The sequence below is a fragment of the Marmota marmota genome, unplaced genomic scaffold, assembly GCF_001458135.2.
Source record: "Marmota marmota marmota unplaced genomic scaffold, marMar, whole genome shotgun sequence".
Classification (NCBI taxonomy): domain Eukaryota; kingdom Metazoa; phylum Chordata; class Mammalia; order Rodentia; family Sciuridae; genus Marmota; species Marmota marmota.
This window is the reverse complement of record NW_025999905.1, coordinates 7,755,370-7,778,151: the sequence shown is the minus strand read 5'-3', so window position 1 is coordinate 7,778,151 and position 22,782 is coordinate 7,755,370. Positions and strand designations below refer to the sequence as shown.

Genomic DNA, 22,782 nt, shown 5'->3' with positions numbered 1-22,782 from the left:
TATAAGCCACTGGTGAATCTGTGAGAGGAACATTTACCAGATCTCTGCCCTTATATAAACCCTTTCTTTAGTTAGAAATCACCAAGGTTTAGTATCCCACATGCTCTCATATATTGTCAGAAAGGTCAAGTCTACAAGTTAGAATAATTAAGAGTTCTTAAATGTATAAAAATGTAGTTATTTTTAGTTTTATTCAGTTATTTACAGCTAAATTTTTCACTTATCATCAAGGTGCATCAAAAACAACTTGGAATGGACTTGTGTTAGATAGAGGGTGATGATGATGATGATGATGATGATGTACAAATCATTTATTTTGGTCTTCTTTGGCATCCAAAAGTTTCAAGGCATTGGGTTGTGCCAAATAAATGAGAAAATACTCTATTTTAAAACATCACCATGTATTTTTCATGGCTTCCATCCAGAATGATACAACAAAATTGTGTTCAGTTTTCAAAAATCACAAAAAAATGTAATTATTTTAATATATGTTTTAACACCTAAACACATTACTTTTTCTGTATTATCATGAATACAAAGTCCCAGGTTAAGTTTCCATCTAATGTTTGCTTTGTCCTCAAAATTTAATCTATTAAATCCCATGTAGTTCCTTAATTGCTTCTTATTCCTTATTGTAATATTTCAAGCAATTTTGAAATCCAGTTTTATAAACACACACTTTAAATTCTTTCAGAGAAAGTGCAAGTATCAGTAAGACCACAAATTCTGAAAGCCAAAACTTGTTTTTCCATTTATACATTTCTATAGTTACTGTGGAACTTATCTCTATAGTCTGTAGCTGATGTCCACACTGTAGGACTATTTTTATTCCAATGGCACATTATGAACATTTTATTTCTATGGCAAATATGGGATATATAGCAAAATTCCTAAGAGCTAACACTTATTGAGCACCCTTGTGTAGGCATATATTTAACTTCTATACATGTCAAATGTAAGTTATTTAAAGAATGTGGATTCCTGCTGTGAGACTCAAAGAGAACTTTTTTTTTCTTAGTAAAAACTTATTTTCTAGTTACATAATATGAGCTATTTAATACTCAGAAGTCTATCATATGAAATGGCTTTGAAATTTCAGAGATTTTATTTTAAATATTCAAACATTTATGCAATCTTTTCATGTTTTCAAGTTTAACCCAAATATCCACTTAGCTAGACTTCAGAAAAGGTGTCATTAGACAAAGATGTTGAGTATACAGGCTGCTAGTTAATCCCTCTTGAGGCATAACTTCATAACTTGCCTTTTTTACTTTGCTCATTTTCTAACCATTTGTTCTATTTTTTTATTTCAAAATTGACATTGAGTTAAACTTCAGAAATATTGACAAGAACACAAGTAACACAGAATTCATAGGACAAATTACAATAAGGAATGTAATTGCATATTAAACTGTGTTAATCAAATCACGCATGAAATTTGTACTGAAGAAAAATATATAAATTATATTGAACAATAGCATAGTACATATTTATATTTAATCCTTTTCATTATGTTTTCCTTATTTTAATAGGTATGTTTTATTTTTTTCTAGTTCCACCATTTATTTTACATTTGGACTACATTTTGGGCTACACCTGGATTCTTCCATAAGTTTTCTGTGATATTTAAAGGACCTGGTTGGGGTCCAGGTAAACCAAGACTTGGGCTGAGTGAAGAGATCCCAGAGGTAAATACAGTTCATAGACTTGGAGATGGTGGAGATTAGTGTCATCTTGTTCAGTTTAGAGCGAGTCTGCATATATGCTATGGTCATGCAAACTCTTAAAATATGTTCCCTTAGTCAGATGCAGCTTGGTGGAGCATAACTTAAAAAGTGGACACCAGCAAAGGGATGATAGAGGGATTTCTTCAACCAGTTGGATATAAGCTCTTTCTAAAGAGTACAGTTTAGTGAGCAGAGCAACAGAAGCTAGTTATCAGATCCAATCAAGCCTGAAGCCAATGACCTATGTGCAGAGCAAAACTTCACAAATTCATGCAGCTCACATGGAGAGTCCTGGATCACTACAGATGGAGGGAGCCTTAGGAATCATTTGGTCTATCCTTGGTTTTGCTCATGAAAATTCAAGGACCCCAAATAGGTCTAAAGGCACATCAAGACAATGTCATTGTTGGGTTAGACCATGACTATATTCCTTTGATAGTAAAATAGAAGCATTAAATACAGCAATAACATTTAAAACCAAGAATGAAGTTGTAAAGATTTAAACATCCTGAAAACCAAAAGAAAATTTCAATTTTTATCTGAAATCCCCCTTTAGAAAAGAAAAAGAATTTCTTTTCAACCATTTAGGATACATATTATAATTTTTCATTGAATAAATATTATAAATAGAAATACAGGAAAAATAGGGAAAGCAAACTATTGTTGATCTCAGAGATGATACTAAGTATGAAAGTTAACCTATGGTATTTCAAGGAAATAAACTCATGTTTCATTTGAAGAGCATTATTTTACAAATATTCCATATAGTTTTGTTTATAGTCACAATTATTTATAAAGCAGGAATCTTGAGATAAGTGAAAAAAAATCTAGTAAGGAAAGATCTAAAAACCTAGTAAGAAAAGATCCATTTATAATTTTTCTTTCTAGTATATAATTCAAAGTTAATATTTTAAGGTTATGTAGGTGCTGAAGTCTGCATTATAATAATAGAAGTGTGGCATTTCTGGGAAAATCAGTAGTAGAGAAAGTTTCTTCCAATAAAATTATGTTTCTCTTTGAGGCATGATTCCCTACACTACTGAGAATCAACTTCCTTTTTTCCTTTTATGTTTTTCTTTGATTAAATATATTCATGGGCATATATTCCCATTTGCAGAAAATCCGACCTATTCTTTTGTGAAATCTTTGTCATTAGCATAGATTGTTGAATCAATTCTTACTTTAATCTTTAAGGCAGACTAAATTTCAAACCATGAGACCTGTTAGTCTAGCAACTTACAGACATTTTGCTATCCAGACAGATGAATATTCGAGTCTTTTTGGAAAAAATTTAAAAAGGGCAAATACTTCCAGTTCTTTCTGCATATCTCTTTTTTAAGATATATTGGTTATTTTTACTTATATATGACAGCAGAGTCAATTTTGATGTAATTATGTAAGCATGGAATTATATCTTATTTTAGTTAGAACTTTCCACACATCTCTTAAGTTAGTGTGAATTTCAGTAAGAGGAGTAAGTCCTGGAACAAAATAAAATATTTTTTCTTTTCTATCTAGGTTACAGGAAAAGAAGTTCTCTTCTCATCATCTGCCTCTCAGTTATTAAAGATATACACAGTTGTACAGTTTGCTGTGATGCTAGCATTTTATGAAGAGACCTTTGCAAATACTGCCGTGAGTAATATCCATTTAAAATTGGGTATGAATAAGTTTTCTGTCATTATGTTAGAAAATCAAAATAAGTTATCCATTATGATTTAGCTCTATTCTTTTCTACCTGTCTGCTATAATTTTGGAAACATCTCACATTTAAACAGGTAAATTAATCCTTCTGAATAGTAAATATGAATGACTTAAATGTATCCAAACTATTGCATAACATATTAGTCGAATCTTATACTATCAATCTGATAAATAAGAAAATTTTGCCACAGGTAAATTTCACAATTGCATTAAATATACTTTCAAAGTTATGCTTCTCAGCCAAATAAAACCATAAACGGCCTCTAACCTAAATTCCAATAGAGTTCAATTCTGTGAACCCTTTTGAGCTCCACCTTCACTGTTCACAGTACTATTGGCATTCTAGTCTTCTGAACTCCCACCAGAATTGGCCATTAAGCTCCACTTAAAACAATCTAAAGCATTTATATTATTCTAAGGCTTCTGAACCACAAGGTCAGTTTGTCATGCAACAACCCCACTTCTCAGTACCAATTTCTATTTTAGTCAGCTGTTTTGCTGCTGTGACTAAAAGATCTGACCAGAACAATTTTAGCGGAGAAAAAGTTTATTTGGGGCTCATGGTTTCAGAGGTCTCAGTTCATAAACATGAATTCATTGTCTGTAAGTTGGATTCATTCTTCAGGGCTTAATGTGAGGCTGACCATCATGGCAGAAGAGTGTAGTGTAAAGAAGCTCACACGTGATGATCAGAAAGCAGAGAGAGAGAGAGACTCCAGTCATCAGATACAAACTGTATACAACAATTTTTTTCCTCTGAATCTTCCTGGATTGTTTCAAATGTAAGCTTTGGGGAGACACCCCAAATCCAAGCCATAACAGTTGCTATATAGGTATTTCTGGGTTTTTGTTTGTTTGGGGGCCTGTGTGTCTGTTTATGTGTGTGTGTTTTTAAATTTTTATTTATATTTTTGCATTCAACTTTAGTAACCAAATATTTCTCCATTTAGTGATCTCAGTTTTGGACAATAGATATTTTTGCATGTATTCTCTTTCTATATGTAATTAAGGAAATATAAAGAAAAAGTTACAGGGAAACATCTAATAGATTTTTCCTGATTGTAGCAGAAAAGAATGATTTGGATTCTAATTTCCATTTTCTTAAGTGCCATTACAAACTAGAATGCAATGTGACAAGAAATATCGTGAAAATATTATTACTGAATATATACATGCTTGTTATTTCCTCTTATATGTGTTTTAACTAATGATAAAACCAATTACACATTGTGCCTTGCTGGTTTGTCTTTAGCTCCCCCAAAAGACAAAATTTGCATGCAAGAATTCCTTTCAGGGGCAAAGCTGTCATAATGGCAGCATGAACCACCTCATTTTTAGGAGTAACATGCAGATATCAAACTACTAAAATGATTAAAGTTTATGTAGCTGTTCCTGGGTATCTACAAAGTAGTGATTCCAGAATCATCCCCTCACTCTGTGGACACCAATATCTGTGGATGCTCAATTCACTTATATAGAATGGCTTGGTACACCCACACTGGAGCTCAGGCCAGGGCCAGGGCCCAGAAGTGCCCCTGCCAACCTGTGTGGGAGTCCAGGCTCAGGGTAGACAAAGGTCCACTGCCCCTCACTCCTGGGAGCCCAGGCCTAACCCACTTCCATCTTGGGACACTGTAGCCATTGCCATGGCATTCTCCACTCAGTAACCTCCACATGGGAGGACAGACAGGGCCTAGAAGCAGCTGCATCTCAGAACAGGCATCCCAAAGCCAGTTTAAGGCTCACCCTTTCATTTCAATCTCTGATAGTGGTTGCATTCATTTTTAGACACTTCCACTGATATCTCCAGTTACTTTTGCTATTGCTGCCACCACCTATACTTGAAGTAGCATCCATCCTGGGACACCAGCAGGGTCTGGAAGCCCAACCCTTAAGGTGAGGTACAGATAATTTTGCATGGATACTAGAATATTATAGGGAAGACAATATAATACGTCAGATCCTCACTGCAAGAAAGAAGGACACATAGACAACATGAAAAAATAAGAGAGGAAAGTGCCCCAAACAAACCAGGATACTACAATAACAGAACCCATTGACAGTACAGTTGATGAAATGTCAGAGGAGGAGTTCAGAATGTACATAATTAAAATGATGTGTGAATTAAAGAATGACGTAAATGAGCAGATACAGGCAAAAATTGATCACTCCAAAAAATAGACAAGAGAACAAATACAGGCAACAATTGATCACACCAACAAACAGATAAGGGAGCAAATAGGTAGCAAAAGATTACTTCAAGAAAGAAAAATTCTTTAAAAAAATGTCAGAAATCCTTCAAATGAAGAAAACAATAAACCAAATTTAAAAACTCAATAGAAAGCATCACTAGATCACTTTGAAGATAGAATGCCAGATAATGAAGACAGAGTATACAATCTGGAAAATAAAGTTGACCACACAATGAAGATGATAAGAAACCATGAACAGAACATCCAAGAATTATGGGACAGCATCAAAAGACCAAATCTAAGAGTTATTGGGATAGAGGAAGGCACAGAGATTCAAACCAATGGAATGCACAATCTCTTCAATGAGATAATAACATAAAATTTCCCAAACATGAAGAATAAATTGGAAAATCAAATATAAGAGACTTAAAGAACACCAAATGTACAAAATCACAACATATCTACACCAAGGCACATTATAATGAAAATGCCTAGCATATAGAATAAGGATAGAATCTTAAAGGTCACAAGAGAAAGAAATCAGATTACACATAGGGGGAGACCAATTCATATCTCAGGAGATTGTTCAACCCAGACCCTCAAAGCCAGGAGATCCTGGAACAACATATACCAATCTCTGAAAGAAAATAGATGCCAGCCAAGAATTTTATATCCAGCAAAATTAAGCTTCAGATTTGAGGATGAAATAAAAACCTTCATGATATACAAAAGTTAAAAGACTTTATGGTGAGAAAGCCCGCACTAGAGAGCATCTTCAGGAAAATATTTCAGGAGGAGGAAATGAAAAACAATAATGAAAATCAACAAAGGGAGGAACTGGCTAATCAAAGGAGAAACCAAATTAAGTTAAAAAACCAAAAATAAACCAAAATGTTGAGGAATACAAATCATATTTCAATAATAACCTTTAATATGAATGGTCTAAACTCATCCAATTAAAAGCCATAGACTGACAGATTGGATTAAGAAAAAAGATCCAAGAATATGCTGCTTTCAAGAGACTCATTTCACAGGAAAAGACATCCACAGTCTGAAAGTGAAAGGATGGGAATAAGTGTATCACTCACATGGACCTCATAAACAAGCAGAGGTTTCCATCCTCAGATAAAGTTGACTTCAAGCCAAAACTAGTGAAAAGGAATAAAGAAGGACATTTCATACTGCTTAAGGGATTCATACATCAACAAGACAGAACAATCATAAATATCTATCCCTGAACAATGGGGCATCTATGTATGTCAAACAAACCCTTCTCAAATACAAGAACCAAATAGGTCACAACACAATAATACTGGGTGACTTTAATACTCCTCTCTCACTACTTGATAGATCTTCCAAAATAAAACTAAACAAAGAAACTATAGAACTCAATAACACAATCAATAATTTGGACTTAACAGACATATATAGAATATCCCATCCATCAACGAGCAAATAGACTTTCTCCTCAGTAGCATATGGATCCTTCTCCAAAATAAACCATGTGATGCCACAAAACAAGTCTTAGCAAATAAAAAAAAAACATAGAGATACTACCCTGCATTCTATCTGACCATAATGGAATGAAATTAGAAATCAATGATCAAATTAAAAAGAGAAGCTACTCCAACACCTGGAGACTAAACAATACATTATTGAATGACAAATGGATAACAGAAGATGTCAGGGAGGAGATAAAACATTCTTAGAGGTAAATGAGAATTCTGATACAACTTACCAAAATCTCTGGAAATCTATGAAGGCAGTACTAAGAAGAAAGTTCATTGCATGGAGTTCATTCACTAAAAAAAAAAAAAAAAAAAAAAAGTCAACAAATAAATGACCTGACATTATAGCCCAAAGCCCTAGAAAAAGAAGAATAAACCAACACCAAAAGTAGAAGAGGACAGGAAAGAATTAATATCAGGGCAGAAATCAATGAAATTGAAATTAAAGAAACAATTCAAAAAATTGACAAAACAAAAAGTTGATTCTTTGAAAAAATAAATAAAATTGACAAACTCTTGGCCACTCTAATGAAAAGAAGGAGGGAGAAAACTAAAAAATTACAAAATTTGTGATGAAAAAGGAAATATACTCCAATAATATAGAAATTTATACTCCAATAAAATAGGAAACCTCAAAGACACTGACAAATTTCTAGAGGTATATATGATCAACCCAAACTGAGGCAAGAGAACATACATAATTTAAACAGATCAGTTTCAAGCAGGGAAATAGAAGATGCTATCAAAAGCCTACCAACCAAGAAAGCCCAGGACCAGACGATTTCACAGATGAGTTCTACAAGACCTACAAGAAATATCAATACCAATACTCCTCAAATTATTCCATTATATAGAAAAGGAAGGAACCCTTCCAAACTTGTTCTATGAAGCTAGTATCATTCTGATACAAAAACCAGACAGAGACACATCAAGGAAAGAAAATTTCAGACCTATATCCCTGATGAAGATTGATGCAAAATTTCTCAATAAAATTCTGACAAATTGCACACAAAAACATATTTAAAAAATAGTGTGCCATGATCAAGTGGGGTTCATTCCAGGGATGCAAGTTTGGTTTAACATATGGAAATAAATAAATGTAACTCATCATGTCAATAGACTTAAAGACAAGAATCATATGATTATATCAATTGATGCAGAGAAAGTGTTTGACAAAATATAGCACCCCTTCATGTTCAAAACACTAGAAAAACTAGGGATATTAGAAACATACCTCAACATTGTAAAATCTATCTATGCTAACCCCAAGGCCAACATCATTCTAAATAGTAAAAATTGGAAGCATTTCCTCTAAAAACTGGAACAAGACAGGGATGCCCTCTTTTACCACTTCTATTCAACATAGTCTGTGAAACTCTAGCCAGAGCAATTAGACAGGTGAAAGAAAATAAAAGAATGTGAATAGGAAAAGAAGAACACAAACTATCATTTATTTGCCAGTGACATGATTCTATACTTAGAGGATCAAAAAAATTACACCAGAAACTTTCTGAATTCAGGAATGTAGCAGGATATAAAATCAATACCTATAAACCAAAGGCATTTCTACACATCAGTTGACCATATTTTAAATGTGGAATTCTACCACATTTAAAATAGCCCTGATGCTGGTCATGCTGGCACATGCCTGTAATCCCAGCAGCTTGGGAGGCTGAGGCAGGAGGATCACAAGTTCAAAGCCAGCCTCAGCAATGGCGAGGTGCTAGGCAACTCAGGGAGACTCTGTCTCTAAATAAAATACAAAATAGGGCTAGGGATGTGGCTCAGTGTTCGAGTATCCCTAGTTCAATCCCCAGTACCAAAAAATTAAAAAATAAATAAAATAAAATAGCTTCAAAAAAAGTCAAATACTTGGGAATCAACTTAATAAAAGAGATTAAAGACCTCTATAATGAAAACTACAGAACACTAAAGAAAAAAATTGTAGAAGATCTTAGAAGAGGGGAAAGATCACCCATGTTCTTGGACAGGCAAAACTAATATTGTCAAAATGGTCATCCTCCCCAAAGTACTATACAGATTCAATGCAATTCCAATTAGAATCTCAATGTCATTTCTTATAAAAATAGAAAAAGCAATAATGAAATCCATTTGGAAAAATAAGAGACCCAGACTAGCCAAAGCAAGCCTTAGAGAAGAGCGAAGCAGGAGGCATCACAATACCTGACTTTAAACTATACTACAAAGCTATAGTAACAAAAATGGCATGGTGTTGGCACCAAAATAGACATGTAGACCAATGGTCAAGAATAGAAATCACAGAGACAAACCCACATAAATACAGTTATCTCATACTAGACAAAGGCACCAAAAACATACATTGGAGAAAAGATAGCCTCTTGAACCAATGGTGCTGGGAGAACTAGAAATCCATTTGTAGCAAAATGAAGAAAAACCCCTATCTCTCACCAGGAACAAAACTCAACTTCAAGTAGATCAAGGACCTAGGAATTAGACCAGAGACCCTGAGCCAAACAGAGAAAAAAATAGGCCCAGATATTCATCATGTTGGATTAGGCCCTGATTTCCTTAACAAGACTCCTAAAGTGCAAGAAATAAAATCAGGAATTTATATATGGGATGGTCTCAAACTAAAAAGCTTCTTCTCGGCAAAAGAAACAATCAATAATGTAAAGAGAGAGCCTATATTTTGGGAGCAAATTTTTGCCACATGCATGTCAGATAGAGCACTAATCTCCAGGATATAAAGAACTCAAAAAAATTAACATCAAAAAAACAAACAACCCGGGGCTGGGGTTGTGGCTCAGTGGTAAAGCACTTGCCTCCCACATGTTGGGCACTAGGTTCGATCCTCAGCACCACATAAAAATAAATAAACAAAATAAAGATAGTGTGTCCATGTATAACTGAAAAAAAATTAAAAAAAAAACAATCAATAAATGGACTAAGGAGCTGAACAGACACTACTCAGAATAAGATATACAATCTACAAATATATAAAAAATGTTTAACATCTCTAGTAATTAGAGAAATGCAAATAAAAACTACTGTAAATTTTTTCTCACCCCAGTCAGAATGACAGTTATCAAGAATACAGACAACAAAAAATGTTGGGAAGGATGTGGGAGAAAAATCACACTCATGCATTACTGGTAGGACTTCAAATTAGTGAAACCAATCTGGAAAGCAGTATGGAGATGTCTTAGAAAACTTGGAATGGAACCACCATTTGATGAAATGATGGAAGGACTTAAAATCAGCATACTATAGTAATGCAGCCACTTCAATGTTCATAGAGGCTCGATTCACAATAGCTAACCCGTTGAAGCAATCTAGCTGCCCTTCAATAGATGAATGGATAAAGAAACTATGGTATATATACACAATGCAATATTACTCAGCATGAAAAGAGAATAAAATCATGGCATTTGCAGGTAAATGGATGTAGTTGGAAAATATCATTCTAAGTGAAGTAAGACAATGCCAAAAAAACCAAAGGCCAAATGTTCTCTCTGATAAGTGGATGCTAATCCAAAACAAGGAGACAGGAGGCATGTCTCCATGGATTGGGAAAAGGGGAAGGAGGGTGGGAGCAGCATTGGGGCAGGGAAGATGGTGGAAATGAGATGGACATCATTACCCTAGATTCATGTAAAACTGCACATAGGGCGTGACACTACATCATGTACAGCCAGAGAAATGAAAATTTGTGCTGGAATTGTGTACAGTGAATCAAAAGGCATTTTACTGTCATATAGACCTACTTAAAATAAATAAATAACAAGATAAAATAAAATGGCTTGTTATTTTATATAACATAGGTACCTCTTCCTGTATACTTTGAAAATCTCCAGATTACTTATAACACCTAATGCTTTACTGTCGTGTTTAGAGAATGGCAAGAAAAATGTCTGTACATATTCAATACAAACACAATATTTTTGGAGTATTTTCCCTCTATTTTTGATTGAATTTGTACATGTAGAACCCACAGTTATAAAAGGATCACTGTAGTTGCTTAACCTATGGTCTCATAATCATCTCTTCAAATACTACATAATTTATCTCTCACTACTTATGCTTATACATGATCTAAACATGTTCACCCAAAGCAGCAGTAAGATTTATGTGCATTAATAGAGTACAGATAGTTGCATGAAGCCAAAAGAAAAGCTGGGTCATGTGCATTAAACTATGAAATTCTTGATATGTGAACCAATGTTGAGTTTACAGTACTAATTTTTTTATTATACTATATAAAATCTCTGAATAAATTATATTAATTCATAGAATCCAAAATGTAAACTTACTCATTTTAAGCTATTCCAGTCTCCAGCTTGGTTTTGAAATACAGGCCTAATACTGGGTTCACCAAAAGATTTGAATGCTTGAGTATGTGTGAATGCTTCCTGGGTAAAAACATAGGTAGGTACTGTATATATTAAGAGATGTGACTTACACCATAGTGTTCCCAAGAATTTTTCTATTGTCATAAAAAAACTATATGAGAAACTCATGTAGTTATATTGACAAGAGAAATATCAAGTGTTGAAACCCTTTTCAAACTGAAATTAGACTTGGAGACAGCTTTTCTATTGACACAAATTAAATTTGAAAGGTGCATTTGCTTATTTCTCACATGTGTTTTTCTTTGCTTAAAACATGCTGTGTGACTAGGAAAAAAAAAAGGTTGCTTATTTGAAAAATTCTATAGTGCCTTTCTAGTCTCAGGGATGTCTAAAAGCATATGAAAACTTTGAAATCCAACAGCAATATTTTTTTTCTAGATTCACTGTGGCCAATAATCACATAGAGAAGTTGTGGCTGACTTGTAATTGAGGATCCTGCTGTGGTCCCACGGCCTTTTCTGTTTATGCATATACTAGAGTAGATAAATACTTACTTGTTTTATGGGTGCAAGCTCTATATAAATAATTTTTGGAGTGAAAAAAAAGCGATTTGATGGCCACCACAAAGGTGTAAGAGGCACATTCCTTTCTTACTATAACTAGTGCAGCATAGATTTAAATATATAGTGTTTAGTTTAGTGATATGACCCACAGTCTTTTATGTTGATTTTGGTTTAGTAATGCTTGGGAAATCAATTCCTCAGCTGCTAGGTCTACTTCATGGGGTGATATCATGAATGCATGCTTGAAATAAAAATATTGGCTGTGCTAGCATGTTCTACAAACCAAAACAGAAAAGGCAACGCTACCTTTTACTAGACACAAACAGTTTGAATATTTAATAAGGTCTTATAATGGAGTGTGTAATAAAGTTAGTGCAAATATGTTTTAACACAGATTACTTTGATGCTGTTTTTCAAGTTAATAAGTCATCTGAGAGTTTCCAATATAAATTTGGGAGCAGATTTTTATGGTTTTGAGTTGCCCTGGATGTAGAGCTCTGTAAAACATTATGGGCACTTCAATTTTGTAACTAATGTTTTTATATTGACATTTTTTAATAGACCCCCTGAAAAAAATCAATATACTCAGTTCTACTCTCAGAACAGGGAGTGTTCCTTGTGTAAATTAGATGTAGCTTAGGACTCACATGAAAACTCTCAAGTCAACATCATTGTATACTGTTATTCTCCAGTGCAGGCCTTTGAGATTTCATTTAATTTCCTAAAGTTTTTAGGTAGCCAGTGATGTGAAAAAAGTAAATGTGAGCCAAATGAGCATCAATTATAACTTAAAGCCATGAAATGAACATAATAAATGTGGAATTACAAAAAGGATATTAGCTAGCCAGGTGCAGTGCTGCATGCCTTAATTCCAGCTACTTGGGAAACTGAGGCAAGAGGAATGTAACTACAATGTCAGGCTGGGAAATTAGCAAGCTCCTGTCTCAAAATAACAAATAAAATTATAAAAGCAGTATGGATGTAGCTCCATGATAGATCACTTGCCTAGCATGCATAAGGCCCTGGGTTCAATCTCCATATTGAAAACAACAGCAAATATTTCAGAAATGTAGAGAGGTGATGATTTGTGTATATATATATATATACACACACACACAGACACACAGGTGGGATTATATATATATATATGTGGGATTTTATATATATGTGTGTATATATATATATATATATATCCACTATATTGAAATAAAACAATGAAGTGAAAAGTTGTACGTTTTAAAATATATGCATCTAATAATGAAATATTAACTTTTGGAGTATCCATTAGCATTGTCCCCAAAATCGTTCAGTATCAGCTCCTTTTAAAGTTATTATATAATAAACATGATCATCCACACACTGCTTATAACTTGAATTTCAATCTTGTTTTGACTTATTAAATATATGTAGCAGTTAAGCATTTTAATTCAGTTTGTATTCATGTTCTTAAACCCAACTTTCATTGAGTCATATTTTCTTTCTTTCTTTTTTTCTTTTTCTAGTACCCGGATTGAACCCAGGACATTTAACCACTGAGCCACATCCCCAGCCCTTTTTTATACTTCATTTAGACACGGTCTCACTAAATTGCTGAGGCTGACTTTGAAGTCACAATCCTCCTGCCTCAGCCTCCCAAGCCACTGGGATTACAGGTGTACATCACAGAACGTGACAGCAATCATATTTACTTATTAAAAGGAATCTATATAAAAAGGAAGTTTATCTCTGTGGATAAAACTGTCTTTTAACTTCTTTTTATTTTTTATTGAAGGTGGGGGGACCTAAGAATTACAAAACATATCTTCACTTGTTTCTCAGTGAAAAAAACAAGTATCCTATAGGTAGTATAAAGAAAGTTTATGTACTGATTTCAGTGAGATCTTAAGGCAAATATACTCTTCAAGCCTCTGTTTATTTGGAGGATTCACTGACCCCAAAATAGGCTTACTTAGAATTCAGGAAGATGATATGTCAATATGGTAATTTTCCAGCAACAGTTGTAGGATCTTTCATTGCTGATGGTGCTCAGTCTTGGACTGATTATTACCCAATACTAAAGAATGACCCTTGCATGGTCTCTAGTCAGTGTCTGTGGATCATGAGGTTTTTCTACTTTGCTGAAGGCAATATGTATAACACAGAGCTGAGCATTGTAAGATATAAAATTTCCTGGGTTTAGATGTTTTATTGACATGCATGAACTGATATACTAAAGACATGGTCAGTATCCTCTGCAGACTTCCAGGGTTCTCTCTGCCACTCTCTCACATATGGTACTCTGTCTTCCAAACAATATTTTCTTGGTTTCTTTCAGTCCCAGCTGCATCTGTTCAATTCAAGGAGTTCATCAGGCTTCTCTGAGTTTCCTCTGGGCTATGACCTAAAAAGTCTTAAAGTCATAAGCTCAGACAAAAAGGATCATTCTCTGACATCACTGTCTGTTGCTGCCTGGTGTCCAGTGTTTGAAAATAATTGCTTCAGATATTGTAGTATTTTTTAAGAACATAGGGGAAAATCTAACCTCTATTTCTACATATTGTTGGATGTACACCCATATTTTAATGGAGTGGAGTAATACTTTAAAATATAACTGTAATATATCTAATCTTTCTGTATTAAAGTTTTTAAAATGCAATTTTTAGCTTTTATTTCTTACAAATTTTTGTAGACACTATCAATTCAATGTTTGTGAGGTGCATACTAATATCCTGTTTAAACAATATATTTTCAGCCTTAATACATGTATTAATTTTGCTTTTCTGGAAAATTTTTATTTCAGTCATATTCCTTTTAGTATGCCTCAGTAACTAAAGAATTCTGAAAATTTAGTCGAAAAGAAAAAAGGAACAGACAATTTCACAAATTCTTTAAAAAAGCAAGATATTATTTTAAGATGGATTCTTAAGACCCACATAGAATTATAAGTTTCATTATATTGTGTTCTGCTGCCAGGGCTTGTGATGCAGTACTGGGAAGCATACATAAACCTAAAGATTCAACATGACAAATTCAGAATCTAAAGGTATCTGGAAGGTGGAGCCCTCAGACAATAGGTATGAGGAGGGCAGTCCTTTGGGTGTGCCAGCAAATCCAGTCAGCTGTCTTCAAGTAAGAGTTTTCAGAGGATTACATGTTCATCAGTATTAATCCCATTTTGCATATGTTTTGGAAGATGGGCTTTTGAATCAAAATAATGACTCCAATAGGTCTTGTTAGACACCTCTTAGAGAAACTTCTAAAAATGCACCACCTTTTTAAAATAATAACCAAATTCATATGTTTTATTTCTAAATCTTTAGAATTAAGTCATGGAAAATATTATCAAATTATCATTGATAATGCATATTTAAAAAAACTTTTTATATAGAAGCATTCTATTATTTTCGGACTTAGTATATGGGGCTGGTAGTTCTCTTTGTATGATATGTTGGATGGAGAAATAAGAAAGGTAATTATGTTAACCACCAGCTCTTTTCCATGGAAAAGTAAGAGGATGATAGCCCTCTTCAAGAACCACTGGGCTTTATTCACTTTGTCTGTGGGTGAAAGAAGGATTCTTATATGTTCATGAATTGTTTAAGCAACATTGCATCATCATTCATGTATTTCTGAAGTCCCTGTGTATGTTTTTACATCTATTTGAAGAAAGGGTAGGTAGGTAGTATTTTTTGGCATATTTATGACTACATTCTCTCACTGGAAAAATCATTGAAGAAAGGGTAACTGAAAATGCTTGGTATCTTAAAGGGGAAAACATAATTCCATTCACCATAAAGTTTTAAAAATAATTTTTAAATTTATTATTTAATGAAAGGTAACATGGAAATATTGAACAATAAATTTTTATGGTTATATCATTTATCATGCTTTTTATGATAAGGCCTAATAATATACTGAGTTCAATGTAGAATCATTCCATTTTAGCACTTTAGGACAGACATATTTGATATGAAAAATAAGCAACGGATGATGTGAAATCATGGTCAACCCAATAAAAAATAAATTTTTTTCTTTTTATGAAAAACTCATAAGCTATATCTGATTGAACAAACTCTTTGAATGCATAAGAATAAATATTTACAGTGGCCAAGGATAATAAGTTCTATTTTTTCCACTTTTTGCTCTTTTGTAGCTGACCTGTGATTCTATGTAGAGGAATGAGGTGATATTGGGTTCAAGGGCAAGGATTTTGTTCTTCTTGCTCAGTCTCTTAAACTCATATTTACCATAGAACCCAACACATGTTCAATAAATGTTCTTTGAATATATTTTATGCATATATATCACATATACATATAAAATACATAATCAACTAATCTTTATTAATCAGTCAAAGCATGCTGTTTGAACATGCTCTGAGTTTAATATGAAAATGGACTCTCTGAAGGAAGCACATGTGTTCTGTTCCCTCTTTCCATTCTTTCAAACACTATTTTTTCAATTTTGTTCTTTGTGGGATTGAATGAATAAAAGTTAAGTTATTTAACATTAAATATTTAACATATAAGATCATTTAATATGTTAATGATAAATTGGTGATTAATTTGTTTTAAAACTTAATGATTCAAAATATTAATTTTATGAGTAAATATAATATAAAATTATTGATGAATTCCACTTTTAATGAAATTATTATTATTAAAATACAAATTATTTACTCAGTCTTTGAACAAACATATATTAGGTACTATGTGTCAGGCAATGTTCCAGGCAGTTGGCATACAACAGCGAATAGAGATCAAACCTGGGCTGGGGGTGTAGCTCAGCAGTAGAATGTTTGCCTAGCACGTGCAAGGTCCTGGGTTAGATCCCCACCACTGTGAAAAGAGAAAGAGAAATAAAGGCTTTCATGGAGTTTTCATCTCTATGGCCAACAAGTAGAGAATGCACGAACAATGTGTGTAGAAGTGATAATTCATATGGAGGACAAAAAAAAAAAAAAAGCATGGTGCTTATAGAAACTATGAAGAAGTACTAGTTTATTTAAGGTGGAAAAGGGCATGCATTTGTATACATACTTGAATGAAATGAACCATTAGGATTCTTTTGTATACATACTTGAATGAAATGAACCATAAGGATTCTTTTGGAAAGTCATTCCCAACCGAAGGAAGAGTAGGTAAGATAGATTTGAGTGGGGAGGATGCTTATCATGTTTGAGGAGCACCATAATGTCTGATATTGCTTAAGCATAAAAGAGAGTATGTATAGGCCATAATAATGGCTTTGAACTTCATTCTGACTGATATTTGTAGTCCCTAGAGAAATTAGAACATAAATGATATGATCTGACTTACACTTTGAAAGTATAATTCGGCACCCTGGGGTTGGGAAGGATAGGTGGACAGACAGTTTCACAAGTGGTAAAACCAGTTAGGAGTATATTTCAACAATTGTGGTGGAGATCATACTGGGATAACAGAGGATTAGTTATGCTGTTTATGCCAATTGCCTTTGACTGAGATATACTCAATAACTACCAACATATATCTCTGATATGTTAAAAATAGACAGGGGTAAATAGAAAGAGAGAGAGTGTGTGTCAAGGAGGAGTCACAGATTTTTGTCTTGAGTAGTTGAAAACCTGGTGTTGACATTTCCTAAGAAGAGGGGAATGGGGAACCTGTAGTATAGAGGAGGAAAACAAATGCTGCGTTTTAGACATGCCAAGTTTCAGACGCATATTAGCCAAGCCCAGGATGAGGCAGCTAGCTTCTGCATTAAGTTGGTTTCCTCTCTGATCCCAGTAGTCAGGAAGCAATTTAAGAAAGAGAAGTTCATTCTTTTGCCTATGGATCATAAATTTCCTAACCAAAACAAAAGATCTATTTTATTCTGCTCTGTGAGTTTCCTTTGATACTTGGAAGAGGTAAAAACATTTTATTGAAGTATCTCATTTCCATTTTATTGTTATTAATTAAGATTAGCCTAAGCACCTGAACATAGTAACAATGATAGTAATCATGACCATTAATTGACTTTTTTCATTGTACCAAGCACTCTTCTCAATGTTTTATTTCAGTCCTTCCCAAAGTCATATTTTATTTCAAATGTACCTCATGTGTATCCAAGTCCTAGAAATGTCAAATAATTTGCCTGTGGTTACAGGGCCTATAGGTTTGTGCAACCCCTCAAAATTCGTATGTTTTTATAAAGCATTTGCAATCATACCATAGTTTTCTGGCACAAACCATTTCTCTTCCATATGGATTTTTCTCTTATAAATAAAAATGAAGCAATATGATGAAAGAAGTGTTTTTCTTTAAAGACAAAATGTTTCCCTTAACTGAACATTAGTGTACTGCAGCACACCTTGGTTACTTCTACCACTGAGAAAATATTTTTCTGCTCATTTGTGCTTTACTGTCCCAAAGCAGCTATTGCTGGCTTTCACATACCTAAAAATATGTCTCTCCTGCCTTCCTCCTAGACATTCTGACTTCCATTGAGCTTCCCACCCTGTATCAGACACCTACTATAACCCATATCCCTCAAAGTTCTGACACTTTTTATTTAGATTTTTGACCACTCAGCAATATTCTTCTACTGAACTATTGCTTTGGAGGATGTAAAAATCCCTTTACAATTCTGGCTGTCATCCCAGGAAATTAGCCATGAGAAACAGGGTTGGTTTGTGATAATAAGGAGCCAGATTACTACATGTGACTAGGAATTGCAAGCAGCTTTTGCTTATTGTTTATAATTATTTATAATTATAATTATATTGTTTATGATTCTGGACATTTGTAATTGTAGGTAGGGATACTTGCTATTAATGATTTAAAATTAAAGTTATTTTAGGGGGAAAAAGAGAAAAAGTTTTTGAAAAATATTTAGATACCTATTTTACCAATCTTTTCTATCACATCTCTAATATTATCATAAAGTGAAATTCAAGCACATTTGCTGATTAGGGAAATCTTTCTGGACCTATGAGTTTACTTATTCCCTTTTCACCTGAAGCAGTATTCACCCAGCCCTACAGATTGGCTATGTAACATTAACTTATATCTGTTTTAGTCAGCTTTTCTGCTGCTGTGACTAAAAGAACTGACAAGAACAACATTTGAGGACAAAGTTTATTTGGGGGCTCATGGTTTCAGAGGTCTTGATCCATAGACAGTTGGTTCCATTCTTTAGGGCTCAAGGTGAGACTCAACATCATGGTGGAAGAGTGTGATAGAGGGAAGCAGCTCACATAATGATCAGGAAGCAGAGAGATTCCATTAGACAGATATAAAATATGTACCCCAATGGCATGCCCCCTTGTACCCACCTCTTCCAGCCACATCCTTACAGACCTTCAGTTTTCACTCAATTAATCTCATTATGGGATTTTAATTTACTGGTTGAATTAAATCTCTCCCAACCCAATAATTTATCCTCTGAACTTTCTTGCATTGCCTCACATATGAGCTTTTGGGGGACACCTCACATCTAAACTATAACAATATTTCTGCCACCAACCCCTTTAAGTCTCTTACTCATTTGTATTCTATTGTTGTTATACTTTAGGGTCAAGCAGATCTATTTTGAATTTTAGAAGCACAGCTTATTTTCTGTGTCATAATAGAAAAGTTACATAATCCTTTGATTTCCAAGGTTTTAATATATATATATAAAGCAAATATGAAGACACCTACTCTGAATTATTGTTGGGTACATAAAAAGGATTAAAGTATAAGAAACACAGTATAGGAAGCTGCAATACAGCAGATGTCCAATATTCACTATTGTTAGATTTTGACATGTAAACAAAATACACAATAGTTTATAAGTCTGATAGTACAATATTTTGTGACAATTACTTATAAGGCAACTTTTGATATGCACATATAAATATTTAGATTTCATTAGAGATGAGTGATTGTATGTATATAATCTCTTTCAAATATGTCTTCTCATGCATAAGGGCATTCTCCTTTAAATATTTTCTGAATTAGACAGCTTTGGATGTAAAAAACACAAATAATTTGTGACATTAAAAATTGCTATTGGAGCTTGATACAGTGGAGCATGCCTGCAAACCCAGCAGCTCTGGAGGCTGAAGCAGGAGGATCCCAAGTTCAAAAGCCTCAGAAAATTAGCAAGGCCCTAAGCAACTTAGTAAGACCCTGCTCAAAATAAAAAGGCAGGAGATGTAGCTTAGTGGTTAATACACCTGTGTTCAATCCATGGTACCAGAAAAAAAAAATGAGGTGCTATTGGCATGTAGCATTTATTTGTAATAATGTGAATGATAATTCTTGACACATGGGTTTAACACATTTCAAATAATATAAAAATTAAAACTTCAAAGGGGAACTTGTAGAAAGAACACATTAAACAGATATCATTATGAAATTATCTGATTCATTCTCCAAACATTCAACAGGGTAACTAAGTGACATTAGGAAAAGCAAAATATCTTCTATTAGTCAACCTACATGAAGAGAATAAGTGACAAATGGCATAACAGAAAATACAGTTGGGGCTTTTTTCTTGTAAGTTTTAACTCCTAGTGTTTCCTCTAATAATTCTTCTGAAGGATCCACTGATATCTGTGTTTGTTTACAGGCATTATCACAGGTAACTCTCCTTCTGAGGGTTCTCTTCATCATCCTGACCTTGACCTCCATTGGATTTCTTCTGGATCAAAGGTAAGAACTGAAATGTTTTCATTATTTTTCTCTTTTACTAAAATTAAGAATTTTCCATAAAGCCATGAAAATAATAGTATGTTATGTAACTTTTTAATATAGTTTTAAAATAAACATGAAACCTTGATAACTACCCTTCATTATTTTAGAATAGATAGATATGTCAGTTCTCCTAAGAAACCTTTTTTTTTTAATGTAAAGTAAAAGACACTGGATCCGTGAGGGGACTCATTTACATTATGCTCTACAATTCAATTGTCTAATATTTTAATTTTAGCTGAAAATAAGCTTCTTCCTAACCCATCAATGCTTTAACTAAGCCAAAATTTGATAAAGAAGAGATTTTTCTTAAAAAAATAAATTTTCTTTTTTACTTTAATGCCTATTTTTTAAAAAAAACTTCAGAGGGACATCTCAAATATGTTAAAATACTACATATTTATTGAAAATCATAAGAAAATGCAATCTATATATTAATTATAATATATACATATGAAGAGCTTAGCTAAAGCTAATGAAAGTTATTGATATGTCATTTCAGACCTAAGGCAGCTATTATGGAAACTCTCCGTTGCTTGGTGATCCTGATGCTGTACAGATTCGGTCACATTAAGCCTCTTGTCCCCGCCTTATCATTTGTTTTTGAGGTAAGCCATTCACCATAGGCAGCTATAGCATGGATTATACATGGATTGCATGTTTAATTCATTCATTATATGATGTCTCCTCTCTACTTAATTTGTGAGAAGTACTTGTGAGAATTTGTGTCTGTTTACTTAAGTAGCAGTACTTGTTAGTTGTGTTACTTTGGGCTAGCTAATATTGCTGAGCCACAGTTTTCTAGTCCCTAAATTTGCATCAATATTGTTAAGCTTATATAGTTTTTGGAAAAATTTTGTTGCATAATTTTTATAAAGAAATGTCAAGACATATGGCATGTTGTAAGGAAGTGGTAAAAGTGATTTTATAAGAAATTTTTGTCAAGGATTCTACTATTTGAGAATTTTTTAAAACTTTAATTTATTAAATTTTTAATTGGTTCATTTTAGTTATACATAACATTAGGAGTCATTTTGACATAACTGTAAAAACATGAAATATAATTTGCTCTATTCAGTCCCCAGTACTTGCTTTTTCCTTTCCTCTTTCTTCCTTCCTATTCACTTACCTGTACTCTACTGAACTTTCTGCTATTTATTTACAGTTTTTTAAAATTAATGCCTAACAGATATTCATAGTGGTGAGATTCATTGTAGTATATTCATATATCTGCATAGGAAAGTTGGGTCAGATTCATTCCACATTTTCCCTTTCCCATCCTTCTCCACTCCCCTCAACCCCCTTACTCTACTCCACTGATCTTCTATTTTGATGAAATCACTCAAAACTTTTCTGTTCTTTTCTTCATTGTGGACTTGCTTCTGCATACCAGAAAACAAATTCAACCTTTGACCTTCTGGATCTGACTTATTTCATTTAGCATAATAATTTTTAGTTCCATACATTTTCCAACTAATGCCAATATTTTGTTGTTCTTTATAGCTGAATGATACTCCATTATCTAATTTATTACATTTTCTTTGTCTATTTATCTGTTGAAGGGCATCTAGACTGGTTCTATAGCTTCGTTATTATTAGTTGTGCTGCTATAAATATTAATGTGGCTGTATCCCTATATTATGATGATTTAAAATGAAAAGATATAAATAAATTAATAGAGGTCAAATGAGATTTTCCTACAACTAAATTTATATAAATATAATATATTATGAATAAAACTTATTTCTCCAAAACTACATTGGAATTTCAGATCTTAGGCAACTGTTAAAATTTTTTCTTATCATTTGTATTTTAATAGTGTGTTTTCAAAATCTAGAATTATATTGTTAATTTTGGTGTGGAGCAACCTGCCAGTATCACTAGAATGTGCAACATGAAAGTTTATTTAAGGAAAAAAAATGTTAACAACATATCACCCTACTTCAAAGTAAAAACTGACATAGAAATAATTATAAATCGGAAAACTCATTTACAAGAAATTTGAAAATATCTATCAAAATTGCAGATACAAATACCCTTGGACTTGGCATTCTACTTCTAGTAATTTATACTCCAGAA

General features: G+C 33.3%; 1 protein-coding gene across 6 annotated transcripts in view; it reads left to right on the top strand.

The window, feature by feature from the left end:
* Agmo (alkylglycerol monooxygenase) overlaps positions 1 to 22,782 on the top strand; it is a 336,057-nt gene that overhangs the window by 164,810 nt on the left and 148,465 nt on the right. For 5 of the 6 annotated variants that reach the window (XM_048799642.1, XM_015498116.2, XM_048799643.1 and 2 more), the window contains 4 exons: positions 1,554 to 1,688; positions 3,246 to 3,362; positions 20,582 to 20,664; positions 21,206 to 21,311. In XM_048799642.1, coding sequence (XP_048655599.1) covers positions 1,554 to 1,688; positions 3,246 to 3,362; positions 20,582 to 20,664; positions 21,206 to 21,311 — 441 coding nt within the window. The remainder of the gene's footprint in view (positions 1 to 1,553; positions 1,689 to 3,245; positions 3,363 to 20,581; positions 20,665 to 21,205; positions 21,312 to 22,782) is intronic. The other variant, XM_048799647.1, reaches the window with a different exon arrangement.